This window comes from Plasmodium berghei, assembly GCF_900002375.2.
Source record: "Plasmodium berghei ANKA genome assembly, chromosome: 1".
Taxonomy (NCBI): domain Eukaryota; phylum Apicomplexa; class Aconoidasida; order Haemosporida; family Plasmodiidae; genus Plasmodium; species Plasmodium berghei.
Window position 1 is genome coordinate 16,760 of NC_036159.2, and position 14,271 is coordinate 31,030.

The 14,271-nt window shown below is 20.8% G+C and overlaps 3 protein-coding genes and 1 pseudogene across 3 annotated transcripts, besides 1 other annotated feature; 2 read left to right on the forward strand and 2 right to left on the reverse strand.

Moving 5' to 3' along the window:
- Positions 1–5,210: 5,210 nt before the first annotated feature.
- Positions 5,211–5,789, reverse strand: PBANKA_0100061 (fam-c protein; the record flags this gene model as incomplete). Its single annotated transcript, XM_034565951.1, has 2 exons — positions 5,211–5,588; positions 5,757–5,789. The coding sequence occupies 2 exons, from the start codon at positions 5,787–5,789 to the stop codon at positions 5,211–5,213; spliced, it is 411 nt and encodes a 136-aa protein (XP_034419601.1).
- A 1,669-nt stretch (positions 5,790–7,458) lies between these two features.
- Positions 7,459–8,527, reverse strand: PBANKA_0100081 (annotated as a pseudogene).
- Positions 7,459–8,527: a sequence feature (PIR protein, pseudogene;~BIR protein, pseudogene).
- Positions 8,528–9,611: 1,084 nt separating this feature from the next.
- Positions 9,612–11,157, forward strand: PBANKA_0100100 (fam-a protein; the record flags this gene model as incomplete). The annotated part of the gene is made up of 6 exons (XM_034567062.1): positions 9,612–9,700; positions 9,917–10,151; positions 10,233–10,302; positions 10,462–10,571; positions 10,676–10,909; positions 11,101–11,157. The coding sequence occupies 6 exons, from the start codon at positions 9,612–9,614 to the stop codon at positions 11,155–11,157; spliced, it is 795 nt and encodes a 264-aa protein (XP_034419602.1).
- Positions 11,158–12,525: 1,368 nt separating this feature from the next.
- Positions 12,526–13,723, forward strand: PBANKA_0100200 (Plasmodium exported protein, unknown function; the record flags this gene model as incomplete). Its single annotated transcript, XM_034568071.1, has 2 exons — positions 12,526–12,612; positions 12,785–13,723. 2 exons carry the CDS (start codon positions 12,526–12,528, stop codon positions 13,721–13,723), a joined length of 1,026 nt encoding a protein of 341 aa, XP_034419603.1.
- Between the last annotated feature and the right edge of the window lie 548 nt (positions 13,724–14,271).

Genomic DNA, 14,271 nt, shown 5'->3' on the forward strand with positions numbered 1-14,271 from the left:
GAAAAATATATTACATATAATGAAAAAAAAAAAAAAAAATAATAATAAAAATATACATGTTAAAATAATAAAAAAAATCCTAATTGCACATGTCTCGAATCAATATCGTTGGCCATATAAATAACTCTACTTTAGAAACAATACCATAGAATGTGGAATAATAACTGACAAAAAATATTAAGGCACTTAACAGTTATAATAACTTCCCAATTGAAGAATATCCATTGGCACTGATACATATATCAATGTAATAATATTGTCTTCAATCTAGTATCATTAAATTTAGACAACGCTTCCTAAAAGAAAAAATGGCATAATCCAAAATAAGTCATACAATATTTAATTATCACATAATGTTTTTTGGCAATTTCAAACAAATTGACACAAATATGTATATATGCATACATTTTTTAGCATTTTATGCAACTTAATTATATTTTATTTATATAACAACTTTTACAACACTTTTTACCTTAAATTTTATTTTATTTATATAACAACTTTTACAACACTTTTTACCTTAAATTTTATTTTATTTATATAACAACTTTTACAACACTTTACCTTAAATTTTATTTTATTTATATAACAACTTTTACAACACTTTTTACCTTAAATTTTATTTATATATTTTTAACTACCATTATAAAAAAAACTTTAATTTTTTCTCTTAAAACTTTATATTATATATATCATTTAAACTATAACATAACACTAACATATATAGTATGCTAAAAAAGCAATAAACATATATTATTCATTTTGTTCAAAGTTTATCACCTTTTGATTTAAGGGCATTCTCAAAAATTGCACACAACATATGTGCACAAATGCAAACCTCGATAAAGATACTGATCTATAATTTTCAGTAATTCATTATGCATAAGAAAGATGCATAAGAAAGATGCAAAATCAAAAATAAGCATAGCTACAACAAAATAAAATATTTACTTTTGTGTATGATAAACCCTGATGTATTTAAATTTTTTTTGTAAATTACGAAATAGGAAATGAAAGGTAACCATTTTATTCATAAAAATAAATCGATAGATGTGATATACCACACATCAAGATATATTAAAAAAAAATAACGGTGTTAACCAAATAAACTAAATAAATGTATGTTGTGGTATATATAATATAATCCAAATATAATAATCATCACTTTTAAATAAATAAACATTTATAATATAACATATTCTGAGTTATATGTAATTAGCAGAATATTAACATGAAAATATCAAATAATGACATATATGAGCAACATTTAATATTAAAAAATCAAGCATCAATATTAACTTTAATCATATTTAATCGATGTGAACACTACAAAACATGCATTATAATTTATGCAACATCTTTCATATTAATGTCTATTCCCCTTTTGTGGACCACATCTTAGATCCCATATAGAGGTTAAAAATCATTGTTATGATAATTATGTGTTTTTATTTTAATAACATATTGCTTATTTATGTTTAATAAATTTGCAAAACCCAATGAATATTATCATCAATAAAAAATAAATTAAAACAAAATCACGAATCTAAACCACTAAAATTGAGCCAATAATTTATAAATAAATTCAAATCATTTTACCTATTATAAAACAAAAATAAAAGCACCAAACAACAACAATAATAATAAATAATAAGTGTGTATATAATGGAAATGTTATATAGATTATATGACTAGTATCCATACAATAGTAACACTCTTATATAAGAGGATTTATGTGCATGCAAATCTTACATGCATTGATTATCTAAAATATTTACCCTTTCACCATGAAATTGTGTATATAATAAGTTATTATGGAAAACATAATCTAAATTATAATGGTTTTGCAACATTTTTATGATTTTGACCATTAGCCAAAATATACAAATTAATTAGCAATGTATTAATAATTCATATATTTGTCATTAAATAGTTATATTTAATTTTTATAATTCAAAAATAAAAAATATTTTTTATAATAAATTGTATCAAAACATATTCTATGTAAATATTTCCAGTTTTATTTTTATTATTTTACCATATGCTTATATACATTTATCATATATATATGGTAATAAATAAAATTTTTAAAAGAACACTACCGTGGTTTTAAGTTTGAAAATATATTTAATATTTAAAATACTTTAATTAACCTTTTTAATCATTAAAATATTTAAAATGAATACAAAATTATACAGCTTGTTTGTTTTCATATATTTAATAATAGTTTATTGTGCTACTGTTCAGGGAAATAAGAACAATGAAAAAAATGATAGACATGGAATAAATGTGATCAAAAAGAAAAATAAAAAAAACTACAATAAAGATGATAAACACGTGGAAAGACCTGATGAGGATGAGGATGAGGATGATATAGGTACTTTTAATATTAAATATTTATATAAATGTGTCTATTTATGCTTATATACAAATTGTCCAAAATTGTGTAAATACAAAAATTTGTATACGATGTAAATGCTTATCATAATATTACTTCACCGTTTTCGCATTACTCTTGCTTTATTATATAAGAATATTTAAATTGTTTTTAATATGTCTTTCTATATCGATAAATACATGAACTATATATTTTTTTTAAACCTTCATATTTTTCTTAATTGATATCCTTAAAGAATATAATAAAGAATTTTATAAAAATTATAAAGCTAATAAAAAATATATAAATTCAGTTAAAGAAGAAGAAAAGAGAAAACTCGAGGCCACTCATTTATCGAAAATACATAAAGCTTACACCCTTGGTATTTGCACACTAATTATTTTAAATTCGTTATTCTTTTTTAGAGATTGGGTTCTGCAAAGCATTTCAAATCCGAATTCTTATATTAACCAATTAATACAAAAAAAAATAGATAATAAGAATAAAAAGCCATAATATTTATTTAAAATGTTAAAAAATATATTCCCTACTACAGCTTCAAACTGAAGTATATATATAAATCATATTCATATATTTCTATTACATAGATATAATTTTTTCATAATAATAGGACTTTAAAAATAAAGAGAAAGGACTATCAAATAAAATATATATATAAATCATATTCATATATTTCTATTACATAGATATAATTTTTTCATAATAATAGGAAATTAGTGCCGTTTTTAATATAGTTTAATACATAGTATTTATTTTATTGTATTTCCATAATATTCCAACACATTTATTTATATTTGTTCCATTTTTGTAAGGTGATAAAATGCTACGAGAACGTGATTGAAAGATTTAAATTTTTTATAAACGTGTATATGTGTGTGTGTGAAAATTGCATTTTTTAAGAAATAATAATTTTGTTCATATAATTATAAAAATTGAATAAACTGTATTTGTATTTGATACGATTTAAATCGAACTTATATGCTTCACGTCATTGCTTTTGCTGCTTATAAAAATATTTAATAGTTTTGATTTTAATTATTTTTAAGAACGATTCTAACATTGCTATAACTTAAATTATTGATCGTTAAAATAATTTATTTTTAGTTATAAATAAAACAATTTTATTATTTATCTATAGTTCATTCCTTAAATATTATTGTTAGTAAAAATATTTTATGCCCAACGATATTAGACAAAAAAATAAAAAATAAATATCATATTATTGGGGGATATCATATAGAATACCCATTCCATATTATTATAAATATAATATATAAATATTAGAAAGTATAAAAAATATATAAGAGTAAATTTTCCATGCATGCAAAGTACTCAAATATATATTGTTTATTTAAACAATTATTAACCATGAAATAAATATCACATAAAAAATAATGAAAAACAAACATAAGTAACGGATTAGCACGTTTGGAACAATTAAAACATATTGTAAATAATATTAGACAATTTATTTTTTAAAAAAAGCATGAAAAAAGCATTTCATTATTTAAATCATCAAACAAAAATACATAGAGATGTTTTTTAGTTAAAAAACAGTTATTATATTATATATATATATTTCATCATTTACAATTTGCGTATTATATTTTGTTATGATGAAATTCATATACCAAGTTTTGTCCAGATAAAGGTTTAGAGTTAATTTATCCATTTGATGATACCTGTTTTATTCTGTTCATTTTTATCTCATAGAATTTACTTATTATAAATATATTTTTTTATTAGCACCCAATTAATTCATTCTTTCTATAATAGTTGTTTTTCCATGTATTGAATCTATATAATTTGAAACTCTAGATTAATATTAGTTTTATTTTTTATTTTCTATAATACTTTTATAACAATATTTTTATTAATATTCATATTTATAATTAAACCCAATTGTATCGTTATTTCTGACTAATATTTTATATATTTTTTGGCGTTTCTATTTCATATATTTTTCGACACATTTTGCCATCCACTATAATCGTCATTACTAATCGTATTTTATCCCCTTTCTTTCGATTGTATTAACTTTTAGAGACAAAATCATTTTGAATTACATTTTTCAAATACTAAGAGTAAATTATAGAGAAATAATAATATATGTATAAAGAATATTTAATATAAGCGAATTTATAAATGTTATATATATTAACATTATGTTCTAGCGTTACAAAAAAAATGTTTTTTATGTTATGCATACAAAAGACAATGATGAAAGAAAGCTATGAATAAAAAACACATATCTAATGGAGTCAAATATGATTTCATACACATATATATATTACCATACTACTATTGACTCAATTAAATAAATTTAATGTATCTATGAAATTGTTTATAGTATTATTCTATTAATAAACTTCAAAAGATGAAATATTGTAAAATTTTAATTTCATTATATAAAATATAACCATATGTATATAATATAAAATTATACGGATACAAACAATAAGTACTATGATTATAGAAAACAGATTAATCTTATTTCAGTTATTAATTATTTTCGGAACATTTTTTCACAAATTTTATACTATAAATAAGTATAAATAACGAAAAAATTCATATAAACATATATGTTAGTATTTTATTCAAATATATAATCAAAACATATTACATTTATTTTAATAATTACATAATAAAATTATAAACTTAAAATATGGGCTCGTAAATGTAGAAAATAACAGCATAATTCATTCGTCTAGAAGTGTCACCTGTCAAACATTATAGTTTAAGTGATAATTAGAAAAAATTATTTTGCTCGTTTTTAATTCAATATCACTTTAATATAATTATTATATGAATATTATTCATTTAATTTTAAATTTGAAGGGTGATTGTCTAATCTGTTTTTTAAATTTAATAAAAACTGATAATGTTCTGGACTTTGTACAGGAAAATTATGCGGAACATTTCCCACCAGCAATGCTACCTTAGAAAGAAATCCATTGGCATTTGACGATTTTTTAGTTTTTTTATCTCTTTTAAATATATTAAAACAATTAGACTTTTTGTTATGTGCAAATTCTTGAATCGTAATAGAGCCAAAACTGTAGTTATCTTCTATATTATATTCTGAAATACTTCTATATCTAAAATGTTCATTATTATTTATATCTATACTGTTTATTTCATGTTCATCATGCGCATTCTTATTTTTCTTGACATATTTATTTAAATCGTCCTGCATATCAATAAACGTATTAACAAATGTATCTATTCACGTACACATAATAATATGTAAACAACTATATTTTTTATATAAGATGAAATAAAAATAAGTCAATGTTTAACATATCTATATATGTAACTTTTCGATATATATTTTTATTTGTTGTGTTTTTCGCCTCACGTTATTTGTAAAACATTGTATTATTGCAATCATAAGGATATAGGAAACAACGGTAACTACATATTTTTTTATTCATGTTCTTATTAATAAAAAGTGTTTCCTCGATTACGCTTTAAATAATATATATGTTTTATTCGTTTCCAATTTTCATTTTATCTATTATTATTGTAAAGCAATATGCCATTATTTAATATTACAATTATTAGCAATATGTTCTTATACAATTTGTTTAATTTTAATTTATATAAGCAAATTATTTGATATTTATGAGATTATATGTTGCTTCTATTTGAAATCATTCACAAATTTATGATCATGCAATTATAAGTTAACAAAATTTAATATTTTATTTTTACTTGAATATAAGTAATAACAATAAATAAATAATATAATTTATTTTAAATGCATAAAAATGTATAGATTTGTTCGCGAATATTTTTTGCTTATTTGAACCATTATATTTAATATAACAAAATTATTTTTAATATTAAAATATAAATAAATTAATGCACTAATTTATATGTATATATCATCATATAAATATATAATTACGAAAATTTTTATATTTATGTTTTTTTCAAATAACATCCCATTTTCGTACCGAATACATTATTTAATTATAAACAAATAACCTTATGTAACACATTCAACCTAAAATATATTTTTTGCATATTTTTATATAAATAAGTCTTTAGTAAATTTAAAGGTTCACTTAATAACATGCTTGATATTTTATAGCTTATATTTTTCTATTGTTTGTCTACAAGCAAATTAATATATATTAATTATGGTATTAAAATATTAGATATATATATATATATATATATATATATATTGCATATATGCAGACGTCTGAAAAACAATTAAAAAAAGTTGTTTGCATCTAAATGGATTATAATTTTTATATTTTATTGCTATATTTCTCCAATTTTAAATATTAATAATATTATATATTTTGTTTACCACTTTTTTGTAAATTTTTTTTTTCATAAATTGGTATATAATCATTTTATTTATATAATATATCTATGCATATACACCACCAAATATATGATTTCCATTAAATAATATAAAATATTCATATCTTCAAATGCAATCCAAACAAATAATCAAATTATAATATTAAATCACAAAAGTAATACATATAGAACCAATATATTTTTATCTCAAATCGAAAAATAAAATATACTTAATTCTATTAACTTTATCTTCAGCATATTCATTTAACAAATGTTAAGATACTTTTTGTATTTAAACAATACAATATTTGACTTTTATAAATAATAATTAAAGACAAATAAGTATTATAATTCAGTTATAATAGAGATTTTCATCATATAGAAATTTTATTTTGTGTTTTATTATAAAATAAGAAACAAACTTTTGACATTTATCATATATACACAATACTTCTTTATATTAATAGACAAATTTACTATTTAGTATTCTTTAAATTTATACATTTTTTAAATTCGACTTCAAATATAAGTTAAATTTATCACTCTAGATAATTTAGTTTTCCTTTATAAAAAAAAAAATTAACAAAACAAATAAGTTAATAAATGGCACAGGGGCATCCTGTATAAGTTTGTATATATATTTAATAGTGATATTTTTTCCCATGAGCGGGCTTATAATCGTATTTGTCATTTTTCTCGTATCAACTTATTATAATTATTCGCATCGGTTTTTTCCATCCAATTCAATTTATAACCTTTTCATTTTTTGTCTTCAGTTGTTTTCTCCATTCAAATGACAAATACTAACGTAAAATTATGAAAAATATATAATATTTTGTAGTGAGAAAGTATTTTAAAAATTGTATACTTCATAATTTTATTTTTATTCACCTTGTGCATAATAGCTAAACTAATGGGTATTAAAAGAACTATAATTGAAATTCCAAATTGTTTGTATTCTTTAATATGATTATTTTATTTTTATCACTCAGGATATTTACTTTATTTTTGGGTTTATACCTTATATTATTGAAGTCAAATGTTTCAAAAATTTTCGCAAAATATGAATAGCTTTTATTTGTCGCTGTAAGTTTTTGAAGACGACCTTCGATTTTTTTAATTTTATTTTCATTAACAGCAAAATCTCTGAAATCGACTATATATACTTTTAATTTATTCAATAAATGCAGATATGAATTGCATTCAAAAATATTTTCATAAAGGGATCTATATTTATTAAAACATTGGCAAAATTCTTAGAAAACTCTTTACGTTTGCCATTTTTTTGTAATATGCAATTGTATTACCTATATGATTAAATAACGTGTAAAATTCACGCATGTTCCCATGATTAGCATCTTTCAAACCATTATTTACAATTTCCCAATAATTAAAATATTCTATTGATTTATCTAAATGCTTTTCATGGAATTCCTTTAGAGTAAATTTATTGCTATTTTGTATTTTATATAATTTATCACTTATAGTCACATTGTGAAATAGTCATAATACTGGTTACGACTATTTTTTTTTAATTCCATAAATAAATACTCACCCAAAGCAATGTTTTGCTCATTATTATTACTACATTTTCGATTACGACAATACTATGGTATAAATTAATGTTAGAATTAAATTTGTTAATTCTTACAATTTTACCCTTAAAAAACTTATCAACTTCAAGAAATAATTCACACTAAGAAAATATATATAAAAATTAATAAAAATATAACCCTAATCCAAAACATTGATTCTATAGAACTGAGCCCATATCAAAAATATAGAACCTCATAAAACTTGGCCATCCCACATCAATAATATTAGTATTAAAAAATAAACATATTTCCTATATTTGTATATATATATACTTTTATTTTTCTATATAAAAAAATATTTTACAATTCACAAATTTACAAAAAAACGTAGGCATCAATACTTTAACGATACGTAATTATGCCATTTTAGTATAATATTATAAAATTATTATTTAGTAAATTTTTATCAAAATTAATAATAAATATCACAAGGAATGTAATTTCCCACAATATCAAATTTATGATGTTATTTTATTACCGATTATGTATATTGTTATTGTAGTAATAAATAGTTGCAACCAGGCATATACATAATGCAATACCCACCTTATATAATTTTTTTGTAACTTTTAAAAATAAAGACACTTTTTTACTCAAAATAATGTATTTAGAAAAATATGAAAACTAAATGGAAAAATAATAAAACTATTATTTTGATATAATTATTAATATAATATATATCTTTACCATAATAACTTATCAATTAATATATGTATCTACAATTATAATTATAGTTATATAAAACTATATATTAATTTTATATAATTTTGTTTACATTAATGTTTTATATTATAAATTTTCTATTGGATAACACAAAATATATATTGTCTTTGATGCGTATATAAGGTATATTATAATATATAACTCTACACACAATGGAATATTTTATAAATTTAGTTTAATGAATTATAAAAATTAAAAAATCGTATATCCACAATATAGTAAATTAAATTATGTTTTTTGATATTATAATATTAGTTAAATTAAGAACCAATATTTTTGGATTAATATTATTTACGAAAACTTTTGTTATTATGTTGCTTTATAATGTGACTTTTAAAATAAAAAAATAAATAATATTTATAAACCCGATAAACATATATATCGATTAAATAATTAAATGATTACATTAATTAGTGTTTAACCAATTATTTTTATTTTTTTAAATGAGTATTAGTTTTTTATTATTTCTTAGAAAATTCCTTTGTTTTGGTTATACCTCACATTTCCTATTTGTTGATTTTTAATATTTAAAACCCCCTTATCTATATTTTTTAGTGTTTTGTTTATCAAATTCAAAAATGAGCAAATGGTACATAACATTATTTTTTTGTGTTTTAATCGTATTTGCATATATGAACAATAAAGCTATTGCAAATAGTCCTGCTCCGTATGCCTCTACATAAGAAATAATACAATATATATAATTATATTTACATCAATATAACTATACATATGTGAGCATTTATGATAATAGTATATACATATTCATGCAAATATGTACATAAATAACCATTGATCGTCAAAATAACATCTATAAATACATTTATTTTTCTTTTACAAAATAAAAATCTATATAAAATATATTTATTCCGGTCAATAATAGTTTGGATCAAGGAAGTGACCCAGAAAACCCCCTATTATGCAGAGATCCTGAAGAAATTAGGAAAGCAGCAGAACTTATGAACGAAGCTGTGATACATTTACAATATCATGCTACAAGTACAGAGAATTACATATTAATTTCTAATTATAATAATGGTAGAAGCGTATATTTTAAGAATCATGGAGGTCATACAATAATTGAAAAATTAAATAATAAAATCTCTGATTCCAATAAGGTATGAATTCGCAAGAAACCATTTTCAATCCATAAAATTAAGTTAAAATAGTAAAATTAATTATATATTTTTTGTCATCAGTATAATACCATAATAAAGGAGATATGTGATTTAAATCGTATAAAAATTGTCGATGGAAACGCTCTTACAGGTAAATAAAAATATAATTAATTAATTAATTAATCAATCAATTAATATATGATTATCATTACGTATGATTTCTTGCTTTATTATCAATGCTATATGCTACTATTTTGTTAAATCTCGTGATATTTTAATTTGTATGTATACAAAATTATATTTTTTTTAGGAAAAGTTGTTCGTGTATATAGTCCAAATTTAGTAATGGTACAACAACGTTGCAGAAACCTTTTTGAGTTACCTCAAAAATATTTTTATGCTTTAGCCGAAAAATTTGAAGTAAGAAAGCCTTTTTTCTTTTCGTTCCTACATGAATAACACTTTCGCATTAACTATTTCCCAATTATTTATGCAAATACACATATTTTTTTATAATTTTGTAGATATCAGAAAACACAACAGTAATTGTCTGTGCGTCAGCAAATATAAACGATCACAACCGTTCTGATAAAAAATTCTATAAAAACACTATCTTAGAAAGTGCAAATTTATTTAAAACTGAAGTAAATTCTGAAATCGACATTAGAAATGGTGAATTAAAAAAATTGTTTGTTAACTTACTCGGATTTTTCATTAAAAAGGAAGATGAACATGTTGATCTTACATGTGTCAGCTCTGTAAGAATATAAATATTTTAATAACATAATAATTACATTCATCATTTATATTATTTTATATTATACAAATTTTAACATTTATTAATATATACAGTCATTGGATAAATGTATTAATTTATAATATATGATATCCATCTACTCCAAAATTCGAAGATTTTATTTTACATAATTCACTCATTTTTTTTTCGTAGATTTATGATAATGTTTCAAATGCCAAAAATCCTTTTACTAAAATGTGCAAAGCATAAAATTGGGAATTATTATCCGTTATTATAAATCATTATTATTAAATAAACTATATTAAACATATTAGTTTTTTAACAATTTAGCGTTGAATCGCATATTAATAAATAAAATTGTTTTTATACATTGTTTTTGTTTGAAGTTACCATAATAATTTTGCTTCTTTCTCTTTTTAAGAAAGTTTGGTTTGTATATCATTTTTTCATGCGTTTTTAATTTAATAATACATTACATTTATTTATATTTGTGACAAAAATACGCATATTGTTTACATGCACTTGTATAATGAAGGTGAAAAATAAACTCATAAACTTTATAAGTGCCAATTTTCAAATTATCAATATTAGGAACATCGTTTTAAAAAAAATTATATACATAGATATATAAACTTAAGAGAGAACAAAACATTTTTTATGTGAATTATATACATAATATTTATTCAAATAAAGGATAAAATGTAATTGTTATATGAATATAATACAGTCCATATATATAGCGTTCCTTTTATTTATGTACATATATTTAATTAGCAATGTTTTTTTTTTGAATTATAATATCTATTCTATAAAAAATATTTCTTTTGAACATCTGTAATGATGTTTTAATTATTTTTTCCTTTTTAACTTTTCAAAAACAAAAATATTATATTTATTTATAATAATTGTCTTATTACAACATTAAGTATTTCGCATATATTCACATAATATACTAGTATAAAATACTTCATGCACGCTGTTTTAAAGGAATTTGTTCTTCGTATAATGATTAGTGCTATTCATTATTATTTTTTAAAATATTTTACAGCTAAGAGGGACATCCTAATTTAAAAAAAAAAAAAATTTCAATATGTTACCTTGAGTGTATTTAAAAAAGATATTATATAAAGGTAATTTTTTATACGTTTACATTTTTTAAAGAATTTTAATATTAATTACATAGAAAATTAGTACTTAGTTTTAGATATATAATCTCGATATTCAAATAGCACTTTCTTATGTATATATATCCTGCGTTGTTTATATTATAATTTTTATTATTTATATCATACTTTAAAAATGTTTTAATTTTTTGTGTAATTTTTCTATAAAATTATAAAATTGCTACTATTCATCTATTTAATATTTTAAGAATTGCGTCTTCTTTTCAATCCGCTGTTCATAATATAAAAATGCCTAATTATATATTTTATATATATTCTATATTCGAAAATTTTATACATATAAAATATCTATATATAATTTTACTATGCTTCCAAAATATCGAAAATAAAATATATAAAATAATAATGAGAAAATAAAAAAACACTTAAACACATTCAAACTCATTTATTAGCATTATGTGGAATATAACCAATATATAATATAAATTTTAATATGGTATTCAAAATAAATGATTTTCTATCGTTATTCAAAATATTTATATTTACTTTATTAATATGGATTACGTACTTTTCCAATCAAGTACTATACAAAATATTTTTTAATATATAACATTTATAAAATTTATATACAATTTTTATTTAGAAAAATTGCTTACAAACTATGTTTTGTAGGCAATTCAACATATTTATATATATACAATTTTATTAATATTTTTTGTGTAATAATTTATCATTGTTTTTTTAATTTATAGTCCTATATCTTGATAAGCTCACGAAGCAAGAATGGCCAGCTCATCACCCCATTCGCACTTAAAGTTACGAGGGTATTAAGTGAATTGAGTCAGTCATCAAGCCAATCAAGCGTATTGAATAATCAACAAGTTGATATTATTCAGGATAAATCTGATATACCGAAGGAAAATGGAAAAATAAAATTATTCAATTCATCATCCAACTCCTCAAAATCACCACAAAACATAAAGGACCCATATAACACAAAACAAAAATTTAAAGCCGTCAAATATGGTATTAGTATCAAAAAACTCATTCGAAAATTAGAAGGGTTTCTTCATGTTGATTATGTAGTTAATGAATTAAAAAGAGATCGCAGCATTAAAGAACTAATTGACGAATTACAAGATTTTAATGGACTTCATGATTTAATTATTGTATTAAAATATTCAGACGATCCCGAATTAACTAAACTGTTATTTACTTCTAACAATTTGGAAAAGGTACTTTTTGTATTAAATTATTTCAATAATGTCTGTAAAAATATAAATGGTGAATGGACTTCAGATAATGAGCAAAATAAAACAAATTCCATGCCCCAAAAAAGAAAAATTCCAGTATTATCTTTTTTATTTAAAATAATAGATAATTTTTATGATAAAATCATGTTAAATGCTTCCCTAAAATTATATAAAGCATATAAGCTGGGAAATTGGTTTAATAAAGTGATTTCAACGATTGCTTTTTTCGCTAAAATGCTAATTCCTATTACAATAGGGGTTGCATTCGTAACAATGTTGTCTTATTTAAAAGGAATCGTATATTACATAACATCCGTCGTTATCATAATATTATCACTTGCATACATCCAAGATAAAACAGTAAAATCCTATAATTGCGTCGTAGACAAATACCAGTTTATACCTTTGAAACTTCAGATCGAATTAAAAATGGAATAATTCGATTAGTCAATATATATATATATATATTAAAATGTGTTTATATACTCGGGAGTAACTGATTTTTTCGTCTTTTATGGAATATTCAATGCTTGATAATTATGCAGAATATATATTTGAAGCACATTCCTTAATGTTAAATTTTAACATTTTCCACCATTTTCAAACCGTTCAAACTCTTACTCCTTATATTATATATAAACAATGTGTACGGCGCAATATAAATGTATTTTTTTTTAAAAGTTGCTGAACCCCTTATTTTTTCATAAAATATATAAACATGTTTATGCAACAATCATATTAGTATATAACAAGTTTTAAAAATGTACCCAGATCACAACAAATATATATATATATATAACATTTTTATTTTTTTGAATTTGTGTTTCTCTTATTATACATATTTTTTCTATTATATGAAATTCCTAAAATTACGTAAAAAAATAGAAAATGCCGAAATAGTTCCTACATATAAATGCTATAATAAAAAATTATTGTTTTGTTTCTTATTTATAATAATTGTTAATGTTGGTTTTTTAAAACGTAAA